The sequence below is a fragment of the Alosa pseudoharengus genome, unplaced genomic scaffold (assembly GCF_046254945.1).
Source record: "Alosa pseudoharengus isolate Yale_2024_CS ecotype anadromous, Long Island Sound unplaced genomic scaffold, YU_APseudo_1.1 YU_APseudo_1.1_scf_1, whole genome shotgun sequence".
NCBI classification, from domain to species: Eukaryota; Metazoa; Chordata; class Actinopteri; order Clupeiformes; family Clupeidae; genus Alosa; species Alosa pseudoharengus.
In genome coordinates, this window is record NW_027468564.1 from 13950881 (window position 1) to 13977663 (window position 26783).

Below are 26783 nucleotides of genomic sequence, written 5' to 3' on the forward strand. Positions count from 1 at the left end.
ATGGTGAGTAAAAAAGGTCAAAAGGTTTATCTGATCACCCTAACTTCTCACTGCTCTTTATCAACCTGTAGGCAAGTATGTCTTGATAACATACTTATACATAACATAAAAATAATTTTGGGTATTTGTACATCTGTGCATTATGCGTGTATATGCGTGCTTTGTTTATTCGTGTATTTGTGCAATCATGTCTGTGTGTGTGTGTGTGTGTTCACCTACCTCGCTTACTTCCTCCCTGATTAACTTTAAAAACATCATCTACATATTTTTAATTCTTAAAGCAACACCAAAGAGTTTTTTGTACCTTAAAATAATGTTTCCAAAATTGTTTCAGTGGTTCATCAACTCGTAACAGGGTGAACGGCAATTCTGCATTCGCTTCGCGGCCCTCTATCGGCTATTACCGCACTATGTAAGTTAGCCAGATCTGTAGTTCAATGGAATGAGACATAAAAAACGACAAATTTGACTTGCATCTGATGTCGCAATACATCGTACTTTTATAAGTCATGCAAAATATTCTACCTTGTCTGTGGACATCATTATTTGCAAAGCCGGTGCTGGATAAACAAATAGCGTGCGTGCGACAGAGGGAAAGTTTATTGGTGTTTCTTTAAAGCCCACCTTGGTAGGATAAGCTATATTTCCCCTCTGCTGGAGAAGTTGTGCATTATGCTATTTCAAACTGTGGAAAAAAGTAACAATAAAGCACATGGATTTGCTTACAAGCTAGCAAAACGGTAAACATAAGTTTAGCAGTGGATGTTACAAGGTAAGAAACAAGATTTACAACGAGTTTCTTGTTTCTCACTTCTCTTAGCGGACGGATTAGTCCCAATGTTGCAAGGTTGTTTTCCCACCTGGGGACACTAGGGGGAGCGGGGAAATTCATTTAACCATTTAACAAGTCATTTAACCATTCAAATGATTTCTTAACAGGTTTATTAAGTTGAAATAGTTGCCAAGTTCCCCTTTAAGTTCAAATAGTTGCCAAGTTCTCCTTTAAGGTGACATTGTTGCTAAGTCCCCTTTAAGTCCAGAAATCCTGCTCCTCTGGCCCTCTCAGTGACTGACCTTTGACCTGACCTTTGACTTGAACTTTGACCTGACCTTTGACCAGTGTTGGGAGTAACGGCGTTTAAGTATAACGGCGTTACTAACAGCGTTAATTTGTCAATAACGGAGTAATCTAATTAATTACTTTTTACAACGTTACAACGCCGTTAACGTTACTGGACGTTAAATGCGGTGCGTTACTTACTTTGCATTGATTGAATAAACTGTGTAATCCGAACGCACCCCTGGCTCACAGCTAGTGAGGAGGTGGGTTAATAACGACGTAAGCGATTAGGATTGGCTAAGGCAGAGTCATGTTTCATGATAGCCAATCAGAGCCAGTGTTTTTACACACTTGCCAGCACACGCGCCACACACACGCAACAGCTAAAGTAGAGATTCGATGAAACAGCAGAGGTCAGGAGCAATCCGATGAAAAGTTGGCATTTTCAAGGTGGAGATATAAGCACTACCTCAAATTCATTGTGGTCAAAGGCAAGAACGTGCATGTAATGTGTACATTATGTCCAGGAGCGAAGACTTTGTCGACATCCGTTGTAAGCAGCTCTAATTTAATGAGGCATCTCACACACGCTAGTGGCCAAAAACACCGATAGCCCCCCTCCACCAGAGATGATAGCTCGCCATCCACTAGCAAAGAAGGTCCGTGTACCTTCTGTTCATTTGATTTTCAAGGTTGAAACAGTGATCAAAAAACGGATTTGAAGACCTTTACCTAAAACAGTACTTCCCAGAGAAAAATAAAACACAAATATTGAAGCATTTTGTGGAAAAAATAATCAAATATACAATGAGGGTTTGAATTTCAATATTGTAATTTCAATTAGTCATTATTCAAGTTAAAAATGAAAACAGGAACTCCACATTCACTACTGCATGCTGACAGCATTTTTTTGCCACTGCCCGAATGGATAATTGCTAGCCTATATGTTAATCAAAGGGAGCAAGATGGTGATGTTGAAGGACAGTGATCTGCACATAGAAAAAAAATCGCCAGAACATTCCAAGCTTCTCATTTTGATCGATATGTAGGCCTAATTTATGTCCCAGGTGTGCTAGGGATGGGATTAAGGTTGCGTGCACCCTTCGAAGAAAGAGGGGAAATGTCACTGAAAAGACAATCGACATCATGCATTTATTTGCCTATGTTTTGTAGGTATAGGCTTAGCTTAACAGTTTAAACTGCAAAAAAAATAAAAATCTAACGTCGGTGCGTTTGACTCGTGCACATGCATATGTGCATGTTGGAATGTGATATATCGGTTTTAGTAGGCCTATTGTATTTGCAGTTAGTGAGTAACTATAACTAATTACTTTTTTAAAGTAACATTCCCAACACTGCCTTTGACCAGCTTACACCAACAATTTGCATTTACCTTGTGGTGTGTTAGCATGTGTAGTCTTCCCTTGGTTGTACCCATAGACTGTATATATATACAGTCTACAATATGGTTGTACCTCATGTGTTTATTCATGTGTGTTGTGTGTGACTACCCGTTCGTGTATTGTGCATGTGTTAGTGACTAGCCTTGTTTGTTCTATAATGATGTTTTGACCTGTCTGTGTTCCCCGCTCCTGACCCAATAAATGTAGGCTACTGATTTTAACCTTGTTGCCTCAGTTGTTACAATATGAATATAAATATAAATTAGTTGTAAGCCTATGTCATTTTGAACAGAAGCATCTGCGAAATACCATTATCATAACCATAACCAAATAGCCTACGTCCTTGGTCAGCTGGCTACTATATGCTTCCTTAGGCCTTATCACGTGCGAACCCCCCCCCCCCCCCCCCCCCCCAATGCAAGGACAGCTTATTCTCGATTCTTTCTCCATTACTATTCTCCTTTACCCCTTTGCCCAAATGCATTATTTCCGTGCCTCATGCAGTGAATTGTTGTCAGATTTTTTCCAGCTCTGCGTTCAAGGCTTCCACTCCCCTTGCTCCTAGTTGATACAACGTAGGCTAGGCTAGCTGACATTTCTGCGTAAGTTAGCTTGTTTACAAACATGTCTCTAATTAAAACGTCATAGGTTTCAATGTAGGACAGCCTAGCGGGGATAGGCCAAATGAAAAATTGAGGAAAGTGCCAATTTCACATTATTGTTGTGCGTATTTTGGATTTCGGTCGTGGGGATACAAAGTTTAATATCCAAAACAAAAACACGAGGGAATTTCCAATTTTGGTTTTAAAAAATACAGATATAAGGTCGTTTTTCGATTTTCAATTTTCGTTTCGAATTTGAAAATCAAATGAACGGAAGGTACACGGACCAAAGAAGGACTCGGAGCAATGTCCTCCAAGCAGCAAAAGCTAGATCTTTCTGCCTCACAACAAAAACCTATGACACAGGCTGAAGTCAACCGTAAGTCTGTCGATGTACAATTTCCCCTTGGGGATCAATAAAGTATCTATCTATCTATCTATCTATCTATCTAATAAATATCGAAAGTTATGTAGCCTACAAACACCTGTCTGTTTCTACTAATTTCAACTGGCTTTTCAAAACTGCTCAAAAAAATCCAAATTCTTTGACATATAACAACTTTTTTTTTAACAGTAACGCAAATAGTTACTTTCCCTGGTAACGAGTTACTCTTATCATAGAGTAATTCAGTTACTAACTCAGTTACTTTTTGGAACAAGTAGTGAGTAACTATAACTAATTACTTTTTTAAAGTAACATTCCCAACACTGCCTTTGACCAGCTTACACCAACAATTTCCTACACTGTCTCACATAGTTCCTACACAGTCTCACATAGTTCCTACACAGTCCTGGAGGGCGCACAGTGGCAAAACTGGCTACAGCGCCCAAGAGCACATTCAGGTCCACGACCCCACAGGGACCCGTGTTTGAGTCCGACCTTGGGTCATTTCCTGGGTCATTTCCTGATCTCATCCCATGTCTCTTTCCCACTGGGTCATTTCCTGATCTCATCCCATCTCTCTTTCCTACTGGGTCATTTCCTGATCTCATCCAGACATTTTGGCTGTAAAACTGTTAGTGCTAGCAATAAGGCTATGATATCTGTTTGGAATTAAAGGGGCTAACCTATAAGGGTGCTAGCACAGGGGCTAACATAATCAGAGCACAAGCAAATAAGCTAACAAATTGGAGCCCTAGCAAAGAGGTGAATAAGATTAACAAGTTCAAGAGGTTAGCCCCTTAGAGAAAATAAGTGCAGTACTTCAAGTGTCAAAACTGCAGTTTCATGAGTATCGATATGAGCACTGTGTTTTGTGCTTTGTGTGAATGCAGTCTTTGGTAATATCTGTGACATCCTCTTCCCCAGTGTGTGGTAGACCTACACTCAACACCAGGATAGTTGGAGGCCATGATGCTCCTGCAGGAAATTGGCCCTGGCAGGCCAGTCTTCAGCAGTCAGGCAGCCATTTCTGTGGAGGCTCTCTCATCAACAATGAGTGGATCTTAACGGCAGCTCATTGCTTTAGCAGGTAAGAACTGTTAATGGGTCCTCAATACGTACAATACCTGATGATAAAAGAAAGAAGGCTGAACTTTAAGAACAGGGACACTAACCGGTGTATCGTTATCAATCATTAGCTGTGTGATTGACTGACTGGAAAAATATGAGCGGATATTGTTAGATAAATTAATTAATATACAAAAACATAAATATTCATGACATTTCATTGTCCTCAACCTTTATATCCACTCTGACCTCAGTGGAGTAACTGATGCCATCAGGGCCGTTTCAAGGAATTTGGGGGCCCCAAGCAAAATGGACATGGAGGCACCCCCCCCCACCGCACGCAAAGCCTACAGGATCCACCGCATAGCCATACAGTTTAAGTTCACCCACAGTTTATATAAATACTACATTTTGACAGTGCAATACTGCAGTTGCATATATATATATACTGTGCATTAGTTTTGAACATTTGAACATTTGCAAAAAATACCACCGTACCATAAAATCCAATATAAATGTAAAAAAGTGCACAGTAACTAAATCCAACATACTTAAACACACACACACACACATACACACACACTCACATTAACATTTTTCAGTTCTCACAAAGTGAGAAAATAAAACACTGCCATCTTATGCAGAAAAAGGATGCATTGTTCAAACTATAAAGAGTGCAGGTTGTATAGCAATTTGAAAATCCAACATAAATACAAGTACACACACACACACACACACACAAAATTAACCTTTCAGGCCATCTTCATCAGTGGAGGTATCCTTAGGAAGAGCCTGAGGGCTGAGAAATTTAAGCAAAGCACCTTGAGGGAGAAAGAAAAGACATGTTAGCATTTCCATATTTTGATATTTAGAAGGGATGCAGCTGCTTTCACAACTACCAATGCTTACTGTAAAAACATCCCAAGCTAATGTTATACATTGACCTAGGCCTACTTGTAGCTTAACATAGCATTTAAGCATTCTGCTGTTTGAGAATTAGACAGACGCACCTGGTGCTTTAAAGACAGTAAACAGCTGGCGTGCATGAATACTACTAGACATGAATGTTCCAGTCTGCTTTGATGCACGGGATTTATTGTGTGGTTTTCCTAACCCCCATTTGGTAAATAGATTAATTATCACGGTCGAATAGTTAGTATAGCAGAGAAGCTATGCCACTTTCATTAAAACCTATTACAAAGCTATAGCAATGTTATGTCATTATATACGATAAACAGTGATTCTGGAACAGATCTGCGTCTTCCTTATCCTGTTAATAAACATATTACAGTATGTAACCATATTCCGTCCGTTCGGAAAAAAAAGTTGCGCTAACTGTTCTAGTTTGTTACAAGCAGTGACGGACTGGGATTAAAAAACGGCCCTGGCATTTTCACCAACCAGCGGCCCACACGGGGACACGCATGCACGCGCATGCATGTGCTCGAAACACACAGATATAACTTCACATGCACGGACATAACACGTTTGTAGCCCCATTGGTCATGAACTCTAACTTTAATATGCATAAAGACTGAACCAAGAACATGGATATATCAATGCACAACTCCAAAAAAATGAATGCAATATGAAATATGAAAATGAAAAAAGAATAGCCTAGAATACATGGATTTCTATGCAACGTCACGAAAACATGAGTGCGCAAGTGGGCCGGACCAGTGAAATAATTGCAAAACATCCTTTGACAACTCCAAATCTCCAGCTTAGTTTTTTTCAGTAGGCTATGCTTTACCCTTCAGCCTACATTTGTAGCCTACATAATGACAAGGGATATATTAGATTATTACACATTTATTAAGAGAGGCCAATGAAATTGAAATAAAATGCATTTCACTCTCATAAACAACTGGTTTATTTTTATAGTTGAGTGGATAGGCCTACATTTTTACATCTGACCACCTGAACCAACTCACCACACTAAACTCAAGTGGGAGCTATGAAGAAAGTTAACATCCTGCTTAAAAATGTAAATGTGCAAATGTATGAAAAATCAAATGAATTTAACAAACATAAGTTAGCAGTGCATGAGCAATACGATCAACTGATACGATTAGGTTAAATCAGATTAAATAATTTTGTAGGCTAGGTGGCGGTGCTGTGTAATAGGCTATCCACCATAAAGGCCAGATCCTGCACCCATTCCGGGCATTTAAATTGCTACTGGTCTGCCTTTTTTCTCCAAGAACTGTCCAATTTCCTCTCGTAGTTCAAAGAAACGCTTGAGTACGGCACCTCGGCTTAACCACCGTACTACAGCTAAGAAAACAGTCAAACTGACGGTGAGTCAGACCTCGCGACCTGATTAAATTTACAGTTTGCACAACCACACTTTAACATGATCCAAGTTTAGTGTTTTACAACACAACACTTCCTGGTGCAAAATACAATAAAATGCCCAAACATCTTGTCCTCCGTTTGCAGGCTGCACTTTGTCTCTGAATTTTGTCGCAACGCCTGCTTTTCTCCCGACAATGTAGCCAAACTGACAGCACAGGACCAGTCAAGTTTTTTGGCTGCGCCCAGCGGCTGAATTGAGCATTTCGGTTATTTCTTTGAAAATTCATAACTCCTCACAGGAATGGGCTAGAGATTTTTTTTTTTGACATCGTCAGAAATGTATTCTCTACAAGTCTGGGCCGGATTAAACCATCTAGCGGGCCGCATCCGGCCCGCGGGCCGTATGTTTGACACCCCTGCCCTAAAGGAATGCATGTCTTCGCCAAAAATGACAAAATACGATGTTAATGCAAATGAACGGCAAACTCTGAAATATAGCCTGAAATGAGATGTTATTATCATTGAGACAACAGGGTATACAAAAAATTCCGATTGTAGCTTACAGCAGCCGACTATTTAGGTCAAGTTTATAACGTTGTGGACGGCCACCAAGCGTCTGCCCCACGGCTGCCCGCGAATGTAATTTTGTTGGTAAACGGGAAACCCATGTATAGATCATCAGAGCAGCCGCTCCACAAACGTGTCTTAATTAACGTCATGCAGTTAACAAGGTGCGAAGGAGCTTACTCTTCTCCCCAACCCTGTCTATCACGTCATCATCATCCAAGTTCATTAGAACCTCTTTCTCTGTCGCCATCAGCATAAAGGCCTCCAAATTATCCTGTGACAATCGTGTCCTTAGGCGATTCTTGATGAATTTAAGAACTCTGTTTGCATGCCACTTGAGTACATGACAGTGCTAGTAGGAATTCATATGCTAACCATATAGGCCCTATAGTTGTAGGCACGGTAAAGAGGTTTAACTGCTGGAGAAGGAAATAGCAACAGATTGCACAATTCTTGCAGGTAGCACATTTCTTGCTCACCCGGTTTATTTCTGTATCTTCCTATATCTCAGCGGCATCATCAAAGCCCGACGCTTTGACTGTATACTCGTTTAGAGGAGACTTTTTCAGGCTGTCCCAGTGCGTGGCAAGATGTGTCAATTCCGACTGTAGATTTTCAACCGTAGCACCTTCACTGAATTTAAGCAGACGTTCTCTTATATTTCGAAGTGCATTTGGGGGCAGTTTATTCGCTTTTATAAAGGGAAAATTCCGAGGATCAAGGCATGCTAGATCGGCATACAATTCCCCGTGCCGAAGGAAGTAGAGGCATTCGGTTTTGAAATTCCCAGAAGTCACTGCTTCATCATGTAGCCTAACTTTTGTAAACCAATAATAAAATAAAAGATACAGGCATATTTATTGTATTCCAAATTCAAACAATGCACTTTTTAATCATTTAATTGAATAAGGTTACAAAAGAATGTAGACTGATGTAAATATTGAGGGTCACCATGACTGTAGTATAGAGACTCATATCTGGTATAAATACTGATCAGTTTTCCCCTTTGAAGGAGGATAAGGGAGTTAGAGATAAATGGCTGATTTGAAGCCATCTAACACTATTGATGCTTGATAGTGGGCCCAAACAGTCCACGAGAGGCCGCGGCCCCTCTGGCATCTGCCCAAATGCCAGACCGCCCAGTCCGTCACTGGGTACAAGCAGCATGGGCTGTCAGGCAGGTAGTTAACATAAACATTTTTTGCTAGGCTAGCCTTCCTGCTGCGACATTACACCATTTGTACAAGACAAGTAGAGCTATTTTATCCAGTGTAATTTATCACTTACCACTATCTTGTTTTTTCTTGTCATCCTCTTCCTTTCTCTTCTTTCTTTTCTGGCTTCCGGACGCATAACTCAGCTTCATCATGACTGCCTGTTTTATATTTTCGCGGCAGCAGCAGAGACCACAAACCTGGCTGGCTGGCTGCTGTCAGTGACTACTGAGAGGGGCCCCCTTGAGGGGGATCCCGGTATTGCCGGTAACAGTGTCGTTGCACTTTACTGCATTGACTATCAAAGGGGCGCTCACAGTTTGTCGTTGCATTTTATTTTTAACCAGTCGTGGGGCCCCAAGCAATTGCTTGGTTTGCTTGCCTTCTAGCGACGGGCCTGGTTGCCATAGTTTCAGTCCTGACCTCAAGAGTCTCTTACTTGTCTTAGTTACAGCTCTACCCATTCTTGGTTTCAAATCTGACCCTACTACCCAAGTGGGTAACACTCCATAATAAGGTGCCATAATAAATAGCAAACTAGTAATTACCTAACCCTTTGTTAATATTTGTTAATTGTTACTAACATATCTATTTGGCACAAGTTAATAGTTTTTAATCATTAATTAAATATTAGTTGTTTGCATAAAATCTGTATGTTAATGTTAAGGGTCTTTGACGTGGCAGTGCTGCAGTGCTGCGTGATGGTGCCGGTGTGTGTGGCTTGCCGTCCGCTGCTGTCAGCCCTCTTGTCTGTGTTTGTCCTGTTTCTGACACTTGTTACCGGCAAAGTCAGCTGTCTACAGATCTATGATAGACAGTCACTATTCAACATCCGCCTGTGTTATCAAAACTTCGTATCAAGTGTTGATGGAAACAACTTTCCTCCCCCTCCACTGCTATCGGAGATTCCCGCTTGGCTACGCCGCGCTCCTGTCACAAGGCGAAACCGGAGGCGCAAACGCCGTGGTAAGCGCAGCAGTCTCCTGGTGAAGGTGAAGCTCCAACTGTTGCTATCCCTGGGATCTAAACGTCGGGTTCTTCCGGATGGTTCTTCTGCTTGCAGCCGTTTTGTGTCCTGGCGTTCCCTCGAACCGGCGTACACCTGGGTGAGGCCTGTGATCGCGCCACTGGAGGAGCTCCGCACCAAACGCGCTCGGCCACCCCACCTCCGCAGGGGAGGGGTGAACCTGCAAAGTCTTCGGCCGGTAGATCGGGCACCCCGGAAGGAGAGTGAGCCGGCGTTTCTCAGGATTGCACTTGTGAACACACGATCGCTTGGGAATAAGACATTTATCTTGAATGACTTCTTCAAAACTCAAAAGTTGGATCTGTTGTCTCTGACTGAAACCTGGTTAAGACCTGGTGAGTTGAGCCCTTTCGCAGAACTTTTACCGCTGGATTGCTCATACCTAAACTCACCGAGAACAATCGGTCGCGGTGGTGGCTTAGCATCTGTTTTTAAAAACTGTTTTAAGTCCAAGCAGTTACTAGAGGCCCAATACTCCAGTTTTGAACTGATTATGTTTGAGTTGGATCCCCCGCAACCAGTCTTATGTGCCGTGATATACCGTCCCCCGAAATATAATAAGGACTTTATTCAGGACTTCTCTCACTTTCTGTCTGGGATCATGGCAAAATTTGATCGTGTTTTAATTGTTGGAGATTTTAACATTCATGTCTGTTGCCCCTCCAAACCACTGTCAAAAGATTTTCTCAATATCATTGACTCTTTTAATCTTGTTCAGTCTGTGTCTGGTCCCACTCAAATACTGGGTCACACGTTAGATCTGGTATTATCCTACGGGCTTCCTGTGCAAAACGTTAAGGTCCATGACGCTGTATTTTCTGATCATATGCCTGTGCTCTTTGAAATCCCTTTGTATGGCCATACTGCTAAACCCAGCGCTCCTGCGCGCCGGCGTCGGACTATCAACCCCACTGTTGTTTAAAAATGCTGCTGAGGCTCAATCTTCTGTCTGTCCGGATACTGAACAATTGACATCCTCTTTTTATTCTACCTGCTCTAACATTCTGGACTGTGTTGCACCTTTTAAAACACTGCGCCCGAAAGCCAAAAAAGAACCTTGGGTGACTGACACTTCCCGCTCAATCAGGCGAGAGTGTCGAAGGGCTGAACGCAAGTGGAAAAAGGACAAGCTGCATGTATCTTTTATTATTTTAAAGGAAACGTGGCTCAAATACCAAAAAACTGTTAAATCTGAAAAAACAAAATATTTCTCTGATATTGTTCTGCGCAATCAGGGCAAACCACATATTCTTTTTAATACTATAAACACTGCTCTCAATAAACACCATCCTGTTGAGTTAGACACCTCTTCAGTGAGTAGTGAACAATTTCTGCAGTACTTTGTTTCCAAAATCTCCAACATCAGAGCTCAGATAACCCCCCCCTCCTTTGACCCTTCTATCTCTGTCACCTGCCCTGTGAGTTTCAGTCATTTCGAGCCTATATCATTTGCTAACCTAAGCAAAACCATAGGGCGAATGAAAATCTCATCTGGTCTAACTGACATTGTTCCTCCTCTTCTCATCGCTCAGACAATTGAGACCACAGGTCCCCACATATTAACGATTATGAACTGTAGCCTTGCCTCAGGTGTGCCAAATAGCTTCAAACATGCCGTTGTGCAGCCGTTGCTTAAAAAACCCAATCTAGACACTTCAATCCTATCTAACTACAGACCTATCTCAAAACTCCCGTTCTTATCTAAAGTTCTGGAAAAACTTGTGCTTCAACAAATACAGTCTTTTCTTGATACACATGGTATTATGGAACCTCTGCAATCTGGTTTTAAAGCCCTCCACAGTACGGAGTCAGCCCTTCTGAAAGTTTTTAATGATCTGCTGCTAGCCACTGATTCTGGAGATTCTGCTATTCTCATCCTCCTTGATCTCACCGCTGCTTTTGATACTGTTGATCATGATATTTTAATCTCCCGTCTAGAGCACTGTGTTGGTATCAGAGGCACTGCTCTAGAATGGTTTAAATCCTACCTAGCCGACAGAAGTTTCTCTGTCTGCCCCCTCTTCGCCTCTTCCTTGTGGTGTTCCTCAAGGGTCTATTCTGGGGCCTATACTGTTCTCAATAAACATGCTCCCCTTGGGATCCATCCTCAGAAAATATAACATCTCCTTCCACTGCTATGCGGATGACACACAGATCTACATGCCCCTGAAACATAACAACCCCCAATCTTTTAAACTTTTATTAGCTTGTCTAGAGGACATCAAAGCCTGGATGGCTTTACATTTTTTAAATTTTAATGAAAATAAAACTGAGGTCATAGTCTTTCGGCCCAGTGCTGCTTGGGACACACAAGGTGACTTAGGCCCCCTTGAGCCATTTACTAAAGATACTGTAAAAAACCTTGGTGTAATGTTAGACTGTAATTTTAAAATGGAGAAACAGATAAACACAGTAGTAAGATCTAGCTTCTTCCAGTTAAGGCTTTTATCCAAGGTTAAGCCTTTCTTATCCCTCAAAAACGTTGAGATTGCTATTCATGCTTTTATTTCTTCCCGCCTAGATTACTGCAACGCCCTATATGTGGGCATTAGCTGTTCCTCTTTGTCCCGCCTTCAACTTGTTCAGAACGCTGCAGCCCGCCTTCTAACCAAAACACGAAGGTGTGAGCATATTACACCAGTGCTTGCAGCCCTTCACTGGCTCCCTGTCCGTTTTAGAATACATTTTAAAGTTATTTTATTTGTTTTTAAATCTTTACATGGTCTGGCCCCACTGTACATAGCAGATCTCCTGAAGGTGCAGACATCCTCTAAGGCTTCTAGGTCTGCTGACCAACTCCGGCTGGTTGTGCCTCGTTCTAGGCTAAAGAGCAGAGGGGACCGGGCTTTTGCGGTGATTGCACCAAAGCTCTGGAACGAGCTGCCCCAACATATACGCCTGGCTCCCTCCTTGAGTGTTTTTAAATCTCACCTAAAAACCCATTTTTATGCCCTGGCGTTTAACACAGTCTGATTGTCTTATGTATTTATTTGTTTGTTTGCCTGTAAATATTGTGATCCTCACTTTTTGTTGTCTTTTTTTTTTTGTTGTCTACCAAGTCGTACTTTTTGCCTGTCCAGCACTTTGGTCAGCTGCTGTTGTTTTTAAAGTGCTTTATAAATAAACGTGACTTGACTTGACTTGACTTGACGTGACTTTAGCAAATCTATGAACTAATATTGTATTAATATTTGTTAATAGTTAACTAAATGTCTTTTTGGCACTAATTGACAGTTATTTCTTGCATCATTTAAATGTTAAATGTTTATTTGCAAACTATATGTTAATAGAAAAGGTAATGACTTATTATTATTTAACTAATTGTTATTAAACTGTGCTTCTGCCTATCCCAATATGAACCGCTCTCCATAGGACACTTACAATAGATAGATAGATAGATACTTTATTGATCCCCAAGGGGAAATTCAAGAAAAAAACACGGAGCTACCTTGACATGCTGCCACTGTTGTCGGCGCCTGAACCGCTTGCAATAAAGTTGGTTAAGCTTAATTAATATATTAGTAGTATATAGCTATAAGCGTGGGGCCCCTTATAATGAAGTTGGTTGAGCTTAATTAATATATTAGTAATATATATAACTATCAGTATGGGGGACCCTTATAATAAAGTTGGTTAAGCTTAATTAATATATTAGTAATATATAACTAGTCAGACGATGAAGGGACTGAGACCAAAACTGGCTTATCACATTTATTCCTTTAGGAAAAGTTAAAACAAAACAACAAGTAGTTGAATGGGCTATATTACATGCATCATTCCTACTGTATACCATCACTGTCAGCCCTACTAGCAAGGGAGACATGCGACATGGAATGTTCAGGTGCACAGAACGACAGTTTATTAATATTCTGAGACTCACTAAACACTCACAGACGTAGACCATACGGAAGTAATGCATAAACATAATGCTAAACTAAATGTACATTAATTTCCTGCTAGACTGAATTGCACTTTCCATGCACACTAAGCTAAACTACATGGAAACTGCATGGAAAGTTGCTAGCGGAGTTTACAGCTAGTCACGTTAGACTCAGTGTGTATGAACTCGTGGTCATAATGAAAACATTAATAAACGTTCTCTAAGTTGCTAGAATTGCACCCAAATCTTAACAATACATGTAAAGTAACATAATACAGGTGGTATATCAAAGTTTTCAACTTAAACAGCATTTTACAGTTACAAAATTAAAACAAAGTGGGGAGAGCTTTATCCAGTCAACCTCCGCAATGCAAAGCATAGCATACCGCTTCTAAATGGCTATGGCAACAATACAAGGACAAAACGCAGCAGAGATGCAGTATAGCGTTTCTCCAAAGGGGGCTCCAAAACACCAATCTCAATAAAGCTGCTTAATTACGGCGAAAATACCAACCTCCAAGTACGAAAATCACATACAAACACTAAACTACATTTCTAACTCTGTTACACCCCCCTCCCCTGAATTTCACCAAATTCAAGCAGCAACCAAATCGTACTTTCAAAGGCAAAGAGTACACTACTTTCAAACACTAGACAGAGAGTCACCAATTACAGGACAGCCAACCACAGAGGTATCCAATAAGGATGAAGTGGAAGAAGAGGAGTGCAAACTCTCACACAACCAACCACTGGCAGTAGGATGCCTTATACACCCCACAAGACCATAAAGCCATAAACCATAAATTCCATAAATTATCCACAAAGCTAATCAGAAAAGCTAGATAAATAATAATATGTCATTAACTTTTATATTAGCATATAGTTTGTAAATAAACATTTAACATTTAAATGATGTAAGAAATAACTGTTAATTAGTGCCAAAAATATATTTAGTCAACTATTAACATATATTAATACAATATTAGTTAATAGATTTGTTAAAACATTAACATACAGATTTTATGCAAACAACAAATATTTAATTTATGATGAAAAAACTATTAACTTGTGCCAAATAGATATTTTAGTAACAAATATTAACAAAGGGTTAGGTAATTACTAGTTTGCTATTTATTATGGCACCTTATTTTGGAGTGTTACCCAAATGGGTTGCCTCTGTCTTCAAATGGCCTTAGTTTCAGGTTGGACCCCAAGCCTTCTTTCTTTTATCATCAGGTATTGTTCAGTTGTCATGGTTTCGGCTCTAACCTCAGTAGGTTGTCTTAGTTAAAGCTCTGACCACAGCAATTTCTGGTTGTCATGGTTTCAGCATCCCCACTGGCCTGACTGTTGTGTTGGGTCTTAAGGACCTGGACGGCAGCAATGCCAACAGCGTTAGCCGCAGTGTGAGCCAGATCATCAGCCATCCCAGTTACAACAACGGCACCAAAGACAACGACATCGCTCTGCTTCGTCTCAGTGCCCCAGTCACCTTCACCAGCAATATCAGTCCTGTCTGCCTGGCCTCCAGTGGGAGTGAATTCAACAACGGCACAGACAGCTGGATCACTGGCTTTGGAAACATAGCTTCTGGAGGTAAACTAAGATCAATTATAGGTTTGGACAAAATATACATGTTTAGAATATGCTGAATATTTAGAAAAGTATATGCTGATTGTAGTGTAACTAGTGTATATTAATAGCTTAACTTTTATAATTAATATTCATGTCACTCCTAGTATCCCTTCCATCTCCTGGGACTCTACAGGAAGTGCTGGTTCCTGTGCTGGGGAACAGGCAGTGTGGCTGTTGGTATGGAGTTCGAGGTATTGACATCACAGACAACATGATCTGTGCTGGTCTAGCTGCTGGGGGAAAAGACTCTTGTCAGGTAAAACAACATTTTACAAGCATAACCATGCTTGATGAGATTAGATTAGATTCAACTTTATTGTTATTTAGCAAAGTACAGGTACAGAGCCAATGAAATGCAGCGTGTTAATAGCATTAAAGGAACACATGGAGAATTAAGGGGGTTCTGTATGCATAAATATAATGCAAGATTCCTAATTATGTGAAACCAACAATGTATCAATTCTAGGGAGACTCTGGGGGACCAATGGTGAACAAACAAGACTCTGTGTGGGTCCAGTCCGGTGTCGTTAGCTTTGGAATCGGTTGTGCTCAACCCAATTTACCTGGAGTCTACGCCAGGGTGTCCCGTTACGAGAGCTGGATCAACTCCAAGATCAGCAGCAACCAACCAGGCTTCGTCCAGTTCATCTCCAGTGGGGTCGATGCTGACGCCAGCTTCTCCTGTTCTGAGGATCCCTCTCCAACCACCAATACCTCCTCTCCACCAGCGACTACAGCCTCAGAGCCCACCCACTCATCCACTTCTCCACAGAGTGAGTCTCTACATCCTAATAATTACATCCAGACACATTTCCATAAAGGTTTGCAGTATTCCCTTTAACAATTTTACTCCTAGGGACCACTTCCCCAAAATGCTGCTGCTTCATCTTATTTTCTTACACTTCCAACCCCCAACTGAACAGCAACTCCCTGTGCGTCCAAAGCTATTTCACGTTGCACACTATATGATTGAGTTATGTTTTTCTTTAACCTTGCCAATATCTACTAATATATGTATGCTATGTATTGTACTAGCTGTTGCAGCCTTCACTGCCACCTCTCCAAGCACACCAACATCTCCTGCAACAATCCCATCCATGAGTACCTCATACCCATACACAACTTCAGCAGCTACATCAGCTTCATCCCCAACCCTACCACATGCCACATCAGGTTTATCTACAACTCTACCACCATCTATATCAGTGTCATACACAATTCTAGTGCCTACGTCCACCACATCAGGTCCATCATCAACCCTACCCACACATACATTTACACCTCCCACCTCACCCGCAAGGCGACCACAATTGTGAGTAATGCAAGTCACCCCGCTCACAATTTGTTTGATCTACTGCCCTCTGGGAAGAGGTACAGAAGCCTGCGCTCCCGCACCACCAGACTCACCAACAGCTTCATACACTAAGATGTTAGGATGCTGAACTCTCTCCCCCCTCTCCCCCCTCCACCCTCAGCTACATAACATCCTGGACTTTGGACCCACAATGGCTGCCTTGCACTACTCTACTTGCACTACTCCACTTGCACACTTGCACACTTTGCAACTTATTGTTGTTGTCCTGAAAACACTTCTGAACACACTTCTGCTGCTCTTACATAACTTGCACCACTATGCCACTTGCATACTTAGGTCAAACAGAACTACCTCAGCCATTTATTGGCCTGACTTTTGCACTATTATATTGACTTTATGCACAATTGCACAATTTTAACCCAAATTTTGCTGCTCTTATTTCTTCATTGTATGTGCCTTCTTATTTTTACTTTTTATATTGTTTACTTGAATGTTATGTTTGTCTGTGGACCTAATTGGTAAAATATGTCTTGTCTCCACCGTGGGATAGTGGGAAACGTAATTTCGATCTCTTTGTATGTCTTGACGTGAAAGAATTGACAATAAAGCAGACTTTGACTTTGACTTTGACATACATCTGCAACATCAGGTCCAACCTCAACCCTACCCACACATACATCTACCACATCAGGTCCAACCTCAGCCCTACCCACACATACATCTGCAACATCAGGTCCAACCTCAACCCTACCCACACATACATCTGCAACATCAGGTCCATCATCAACCCTACCCACACATACATCTGCAACATCAGGTCCATCATCAACCCTACCCACACATACATCTGCAACATCAGATCCACCCTCAACCCTACCCACACATACATCTGCAACATCACCTTCAACCTCAACCCTACCCACACATACATCTGCAACATCAGGTCCAACCTCAGCCCTACCTACACATACATCCACAACGTCAGCTTCAACCTTATCCATACCAACACCAACGTCAGCTTCAACCTCAACCCTACAATCTGCTACATCAGGCACAACCACAACCATTCTGCCTACATCTCCTACGTCAGATTCAACCTAATCCCTACCAACACCTAAATCTGCCATGTCAGATTCAACCTCATTCCTACCAATGCCTACATCTGCCATGTCATTCCTACCAATGCCTACATCTGCCACATCATCCCCAACCTTAACCACACCCACTTCCACTGTGATTAAATCACCTCCAACCTTAACCACACCCCCTTCCACATCTAGTAAAACACCACCAATCTTAACCACACCCCCTTCCACTGTGAATAAATCACCTCCAACCTTAACACACCCCCTTCCACTAGGAGTAAAACACTTTCAACCTTAACCACACCCCCTTCTACACCTATTAAATCACCTCCAATCTTAACCACACCCCCTTCCACTGTGAATAAATCATCCCCAACCTTAAACACACCCACTTCCACATCTATTAAATCACCTCCAACCTTAACCACACACCCTTCCACATCTATTAAATCACCTCCAACCTTAACCACACACCCTTCCACATCTAATAAAACACATCCAACCTTAACCACACACCCTTCCACATCTAATAAAACACATCCAACATTAACCACACCCCCTTCCACATCTATTAAATCACCTCCAACCTTAACCACACCCCCTTCCACATCTAATAAAACACCTCCAACCTTAACCACACCCCCTTCCACATCTAATAAAACACCTCCAACCTTAACCACACACCCTTCCACATCTAATAAAACACCTCCAACCTTAACCACATCCCCTTCCACTGCGAATAAATCAGATAACAGTAGATGTCTATTAATCTCCGCTTTTAGCACACATTTCTCCTGAACTTCCGCTGTTAAAATTAAGTTACTGCATGGACATTTACCTCACGATTAACATCATCATTCACAATAGCACTTTATAACATTCATCATAACATTCATAATGTCATTCATTAGCACTCGTGGCAACTTCAACATTACAAGAAGGTAATTTCTCTGTGCTTGGGATAACTGACCACAAACTCTTTTGCGGGGGATTGAACATGTGACTCAGCATCTACCAATAGCTCATTGTTACTTATTAAAGAAATAGTCACACAATTTACACAGAATAAATTAACATATTAATAGCAATTAGTGACCATAATTATAATGCAACTATGAACTGAATTAGTCCAAGGAGCCTTTTCTACACTAATACCTCGTATAGGTTTCTTATTGCATACAACTACAATTTGAGTATACTGTGTGTTTTGGGTCATCTCTATACATGTCCGGTACCTCATTCATTGTCTGTTTTCACTATTACCTGCAACCTCATAGGTTCTCTGTAATCATATCTGCCACCTCATTGTCTGTTTTCTCCCATAGCTGCAACCTCATTGGCTGTTTCCACAGCAGCCCCCAGCGCAGTCCCTCTGACGCTCACTCTGCAGCAGGAGTTTAGCAGTGACCTGGCCAACTCAGCATCAACGGCCTTTCAGGAGCTCGCACAGCAGATCAAGTCACAGGTGCATTCACACTGATATTGAAATTCATGTGTTCACTGTTATTTCGGTTTAGGTATCCCACTGGCTTTCAACTCCTTGTTAGACCACAGTGAGACAAGTTAGTTTTACCCTACTGATGATGCATTCAGATGCAGGTTCAGAGGATGACTACTGACTATATAAACTTCTACAAAACTTCATATTGCGTCATTAAGTTGACATAGTGTTACAGTCACAAATTATCCTGCCACAAGTTATTAAACTGTAATATTGTCAACTTTTTAGCATGATTTTCACATGATGCCTTCCTAAAAAAATACCATTTTTATTTTTTAAAGTCGACATTTTGTAGGGCATTATGCTAAAATCTGAAAGTCATCATTTTAATTTCAAAGTATCTGCATTGATTTTGAATGTTTCAACTGGAAACCCTCTAAGAATAGGTTGAAAGGGTCTTTATCCATATAACCTTCAAATGTAAACAACAGAATGCATATTGTGTTTGATTTCAGATGGAACCTGTGTACCGAGCAGCTTACTCCACATTTATTGGTTTGACTGTTAACAGTTTCAGGTAAATCTCAGATGTGTATGCTTCTAGTGATGAGCATGCATGATATTCTAGATTGTTGCTTCTTGTGATGAACATGCATGATATTCTAGAATGTTGCAGCTCAGTCTTAAAGTGTAGCTCTATGCGTGTACTTGACTGACTGTCAGCACTTCTGTCCTCACCTAAATGTACTGTTGTTGCTGTGTTCTATAGTGCTGGGTCAGTTATTGCTGAAACAGACCTGCTCTTCAGTTCCTCCTCTTCAACACCAAGTGCAGACAGCATTAGCACAACCACCCAAACTGCTATCAGTGGTGGCTCTTTATCACTCAATATCACTTCAATCAAGGTGGCCCCAGGTAAGAAAGTGCAACATCTTTCATGTAAGGGATAATGTATTGTCCGCCGGTAATTATCAGAAAATATGTCCCGACATGGGGAACCGAACCCCGACACGCAGCGGAGGTTGATTTTTTACCGGCGGACTATACATTATCCCGCTTATTACACGGCTACTTGTCAAAACGAGAAAAGAAACCTAACACAACGAATCTTTAAAAATTATTTTGCTACCGTTTCGTGTCTTCCGCTGACAAAATAAATAGTTCGCCACACAGATAGAACTTGACAGTTTCAGGTGTTGCGTGGCAACGTCTTACTAGCTTTCCCTTTCAATGAAATTCCATTGCAATAAGCGAACGGAATTCTTGCGGAGGGATATGAAAGACGTTAATAAACCCATTGCCATTGACAGCGTTGATTATATATATGAATAGGCCCGAACGTTGGGAAGGCCTATTCATGTGAATGGAACTTTCTGCAGCACTCTGAAGAGCCGTGTAATAATAATTATGTAATGGGTCTTCAACAGATGCATGATGGATTAAGATTATTCTGGCCCTGATTTTATCCTAATATTGACCAAACATTTAACATTCACCATTTAATAATTCAACCTCACCATCAACTCCACCCACTACATCAGGTGCTGATACAACCACACCATTACCTACACCCGCTACATCAGGTGATGTTATAACCAAACCATTACCTACATCAGGAGCTGCTACAACCACACCATCTCCTACATCCGCTACATCTGGTGCTGCTACAACCACACCATTACCTACACCCGCTACATCTGGTGCTGCTACAACCACACCATTACCTACACCCGCTACATCAGGTGATGCTACAACCACACCATTACCTACACCCGCTACATCTGGTGATGCTACAACCACACCATTACCTACATCAGGAGATGCTACAACCACACCATCTCCTACATCCGCTACATCTGGTGCTGCTACAACCACACCATCAACTTCACCCACTACATCAGGTGCTGATACAACCACACCATTACCTACAACCGCTACATCAGGTGATGCTACACATACAACCCCATCTACAACTGCTACATCAGGTTCATCTACAACCCAACCGCCACCTACACCCGTCACATCAGGTGCTGCTACAAACACACCATTACCTACACCCGCTACATCAGCAGATGCTACAACCACACCATCTCCTACACCCGCTACATCAGGTGCTGCTACAACCACACCATTACCTACACCCGCTACATCATATCCTGCTACAACCACACCATTACCTACACCCGCTACATCTGGTGCTGCTACAACCACACCATTACCTACACCGGCTACATCAGGAGATGCTACAACCACACCATTACCTACACCCGCTACATCTGGAGATGCTACAACCACAACCCCATCTACAACTGCTACATCAGGTTCATCTACAACCCCACCGCCACCTACACCCTCTACATCAGGTGTTGCTACAACCACACCATTACCTACAGCCGCTACATCAGGAAATGCTACAACCACACCATTACCTACACCCGCTACATCAGGTGCTGCTACAACCACACCATCTCCTACATCCGCTACATCTGGTGCTGCTACAACCACACCATTACCTACACCCGCTACATCTGGTGCTGCTACAACCACACCATTACCTACACCGGCTACATCAGGAGATGCTACAACCACACCATTACCTACACCCGCTACATCTGGAGATGCTACAACCACAACCCCATCTACAACTGCTACATCAGGTTCATCTACAACCCCACCGCCACCTACACCCTCTACATCAGGTGTTGCTACAACCACACCATTACCTACAGCCGCTACATCAGGAAATGCTACAACCACACCATTACCTACACCCGCTACATCAGGTGCTGCTACAACCACACCATCTCCTACATCCGCTACATCTGGTGCTGCTACAACCACACCATTACCTACACCCGCTACATCAGGTGCTGCTACAACCACACCATTACCTACACCCGCTACATCAGGTGATTCTACAACCACACCACGACCTACACCCGCTACATCAGGTGCTGCTACAACCACACCATTACCTACACCCGCTACATCATATCCTGCTACAACCACACCATTACCTACACCCGCTACATCTGGTGCTGCTACAACCACACCATTACCTACACCCGCCACATCAGGTGATGCTACAACTACACCATTACCTACACCCGCTACATCTGGAGATGCTACAACCACAACCCCATCTTCAACTGCTACATCAGGTTCATCTACAACCCCACTGCCACCTACACCCTCCACATCAGGTGTTGTTACAACCACACCATTACCTACAGCCTCTACATCAGGTGCTGCTACAACCACACCATTACCTACACCCGCTACATCAGGAGCTGCTACAACCACGCCATTTCCTACACCCGCTACATCAGGTGCTGCTACAACCACACCATTTCCTACATCCGCTACATCTGGTGCTGCTACAACAACACCATTACCTACACCCGCTACATCAGGGGCTGCTATAACCACACCATTTCCTACACCTGCTACATCAGGTGATTCTACAACCACACCACGACCTACACCCGCTACATCAGGTGCTGCTACAACCACATCATTACCTACTCCCGCTACATCAGGAGATGCTACAACCACACCATCACCTATACCCGCTACATCTGGTGCTGCTACAACCACACCATTACCTACACCTGCTACATCAGGAGATGCTACAACCACACCATCACCTACACCCGCTACATCAGGAGCTGCTACAACCACACCATTACTTACACCTGCTACAACAGGTGATGCCACACCCACAACCCCATCTACAACTGCTACATCAGGTTCATCTACAACTCCACCGTCACCTACACCTGCCACATCAGGTGCTGCTACAAACACACCGCCACCACCTGCTACATCAGGTGAAACCACAACCACACACCATAACTAATGGATGTATTATGCTTTTGCTACATCAGGTGCAGCTACAACCGCTCCACCACCTCCACCCACAACATCAGGTGCAGTCACAACCACACCACCACCAGCTACACCTGCTACATCAGGAGCTGCTACAACCACACCACCGCCACCTGCTCCTGCTACATCAGGTTCAAACTTAACTTTACTAACTGATACACCTGTCTCTCAAGCTCAATCTCATACCCTATCTTCTGATACCCAATCTTCTCATAACCACAACCCTTCCTTGTGTTACTCCATGTACATACCTGAGGTGTGTTCCAATTCGGAAACAGTTCTCTGTGAATATAAAGTGGACAGTGGACAGAGCTGGACAAATGGTTACCGTTAAAATGGAATGTTTACATCAAACCATTTTTATTTTAAATGTAGTTGTTCAAAGTAAACGTTTGCATGGAGTAGTAATCTAGAAGTGAGTTAAGGCTAGAATTTTAGAAATGTTAGCGCAGAGTATTAATCTAGAAGTGAGTTTAGGCTAACATTTTAGAAACATTAGCATTAAGTATGAAGCTAGATGTGAGTTTAGGCTAACATTTTAGAAATATTAGCACAGAGTATGAATGCAAGCAAATTAATCAAAATTAATGAAACTTTACTTCAATTCAATTCAGGACTTGAGTATAGTTACAATTCAGTAGTGGCAACTTCCACCTCAAAGGTGATCTTACCTTTTGTTTCCATATCTGCTACCTGTTAACTGCAACCTCATAGGTCCTTTTTATACAGGTCTGTCACCTCATTGGCTGTTTTCTTTATATGCTGCAATTTTATATGTCCTTTTTATACATGTCTGGTACCTTATTAACTGTTTTCACTATTATCTGCAACCTCATAGATTCTCTTTATTCATGTCTGCCACCTAATTGGCTGTTTTCTCCAATAGCTGCAACCTCATTGGCTGTTTCCACAGCAGCCCCCAGCGCAGTCCCTCTGACGCTCACTCTGCAGCAGGAGTTTAGCAGTGACCTGGCCAACTCAGCATCAACGGCCTTTCATGAGCTCGCACAGCAGATCAAGTCACAGGTGCATTCACACTGATATTGAAATTCATGTGTTCACTGTTATTTCGGTTTAGGTATCCCACTGGCTTTCAACTCCTTGTTAGACCACAGTGAGACAAGTTAGTTTTACCCTACTGATGATGCATTCAGATGCAGGTTCAGAGGATGACTACTGACTATATAAACTTCTACAAAACTTCATATTGTGTCAGTAAGTTGACATAATGTTACAGTCACAACTTAAATTATCTTGCCACAACTTATTACACTATAATACTTTTTAGAATGATTTTCACATGATGCCTTCCTAAAAAAAGACCATTTTTATTTTTTAAAGTCGACATTTTGTAGAGCGTTATGCTAAAATCTGAAAGTCATCATTTTAATTTCAAAGTATCTGCATTGATTTTGAATGTTTCAACTGGAAACCCTCTAAGAATAGGTTGAAAGGTTCTTTATCCATATAACCTTCAAATGTAAACAACAGAATGCATATTGTCTTTGATTTCAGATGGAACCTGTGTACCGAGCAGCTTACTCCACATTTATTGGTTTGACTGTTAACAGTTTCAGGTAAATCTCAGATGTGTATGCTTCTAGTGATGAGCATGCATGATATTCTAGATTGTTGCTTCTTGTGATGAACATGCATGATATTCTAGAATGTTGCAGCTCAGTCTTAAAGTGTAGCTCTATGCGTGTACTTGACTGACTGTCAGCACTTCTGTCCTCACCTATATGTTGTGTTGTTGCTGTGTTCTATAGTGCTGGGTCAGTTATTGCTGAAACAGACCTGCTCTTCAGTTCCTCCTCTTCAACACCAAGTGCAGACAGCATTAGCACAACCACCCAAACCGCTATCAGTGGTGGCTCTTTATCACTCAATATCACTTCAATCAAGGTAGCCCCAGGTAAGAAAGTGCAACATCTTTCATGTAAGGGATAATGTATTGTCCGCCGGTAATTATCAGAAAATATGTCCCGACATGGGGAACTGAACCCCGACACGCAGCGGAGGTTGATTTTTTACAGGCGGACTATACATTATCCCGCTTATTACACGGCTACTTGCCAAAACGAGAAAAGAAACCTAACACAACGAATCTTTAAAAATTATTTTGCTACCGTTTCGTGTCTTCCGCTGATAAAATAAATAGTTCGCCACACAGATAGAACTTGACAGTTTCAGGTGTTGCGTGGCAACGTCTTACTAGCTTTCCCTTTCAATGAAATTCCATTGCAATAAGCGAACGGAATTCTTGCGGAGGGATATGAAAGACGTTAATAAACCCGTTGCTATTGACAGCGTTGATTATATACTTTGCCGGTGATTTATATAGATTTAACATAGGCCCGAACGTTGGGAAGGCCTATTCATGTGAATGGAACTTTCTGCAGCACTCTGAAGAGCCGTGTAATAATAATTATGTAATGGGTCTTCAACAGATGCATGATGGATTAAGATTATTCTGGCCCTGATTTTATCCTAATATTGACCAAACATTTAACATTCACCATTTAATAATTCAACCTCACCATCAACTCCACCCACTACATCAGGTGCTGATACAACCACACCATTACCTACACCCGCTACATCAGGTGATGTTACAACCAAACCATTACCTACACCCGCTACATCTGGTGCTGCTACAACCACACCATTACCTACACCCGCTACATCAGGTGATGCTACAACCACACCATTACCTACACCCGCTACATCTGGTGATGCTACAACCACACCATTACCTACATCAGGAGCTGCTACAACCACACCATCTCCTACATCCGCTACATCTGGTGCTGCTACAACCACACCATCAACTTCACCCACTACATCAGGTGCTGATACAACCACACCATTACCTACAACCGCTACATCAGGTGATGCTACACATACAACCCCATCTACAACTGCTACATCAGGTTCATCTACAACCCAACCGCCACCTACACCCGTCACATCAGGTGCTGCTACAAACACACCATTACCTACACCCGCTACATCAGCAGATGCTACAACCACACCATTACCTACACCCGCTACATCAGGTGCTGCTACAACCACACCATTACCTACACCCGCTACATCATATCCTGCTACAACCACACCATTACCTACACCCGCTACATCTGGTGCTGCTACAACCACACCATTACCTACACCCGCTACATCAGGAGATGCTACAACCACACCATTACCTACACCCGCTACATCTGGAGATGCTACAACCACAACCCCATCTACAACTGCTACATCAGGTTCATCTACAACCCCACCGCCACCTACACCCTCTACATCAGGTGTTGCTACAACCACACCATTACCTACACCCGCTACATTAGGTGCTGCTACAACCACACCATTACCTACACCCGCTACATCAGGTGCTGCTACAACCACACCATTACCTACACCCGCTACATCAGGTGATTCTACAACCACACCACGACCTACACCCGCTACATCAGGTGCTGCTACAACCACACCATTACCTACACCCGCTACATCATATCCTGCTACAACCACACCATTACCTACACCCGCTACATCTGGTGCTGCTACAACCACACCATTACCTACACCCGCCACATCAGGTGATGCTACAACTACACCATTACCTACACCCGCTACATCTGGAGATGCTACAACCACAACCCCATCTTCAACTGCTACATCAGGTTCATCTACAACCCCACTTCCACCTACACCCTCCACATCAGGTGTTGTTACAACCACACCATTACCTACAGCCTCTACATCTGGTGCTGCTACAACCACACCATTACCTACACCCGCTACATCAGGTGCTGCTACAACCACACCATTACCTACACCCGCTACATCATATCCTGCTACAACCACACCATTACCTACACCCGCTACATCTGGTGCTGCTACAACCACACC

At 42.3% G+C, this 26783-nt stretch overlaps 1 protein-coding gene across 1 annotated transcript in view; it reads left to right on the forward strand.

Moving 5' to 3' along the window:
* The window catches only part of LOC143117102 (uncharacterized), a 33794-nt gene that overhangs the window by 2189 nt on the left and 4822 nt on the right, over positions 1–26783 (forward strand). The window contains exons 2-16 of the mRNA XM_076278603.1: positions 1–3; positions 4375–4537; positions 14832–15097; positions 15241–15392; positions 15603–15909; positions 18862–19001; positions 19493–19554; positions 19747–19892; positions 20519–20719; positions 21089–22768; positions 22865–22996; positions 23752–23891; positions 24381–24442; positions 24635–24780; positions 25430–26764. The exon at positions 1–3 is cut by the window's left edge and continues 18 nt beyond it. Coding sequence (XP_076134718.1) covers positions 1–3; positions 4375–4537; positions 14832–15097; positions 15241–15392; positions 15603–15909; positions 18862–19001; positions 19493–19554; positions 19747–19892; positions 20519–20719; positions 21089–22768; positions 22865–22996; positions 23752–23891; positions 24381–24442; positions 24635–24780; positions 25430–26764 — 4935 coding nt within the window. The remainder of the gene's footprint in view (positions 4–4374; positions 4538–14831; positions 15098–15240; positions 15393–15602; positions 15910–18861; positions 19002–19492; positions 19555–19746; positions 19893–20518; positions 20720–21088; positions 22769–22864; positions 22997–23751; positions 23892–24380; positions 24443–24634; positions 24781–25429; positions 26765–26783) is intronic.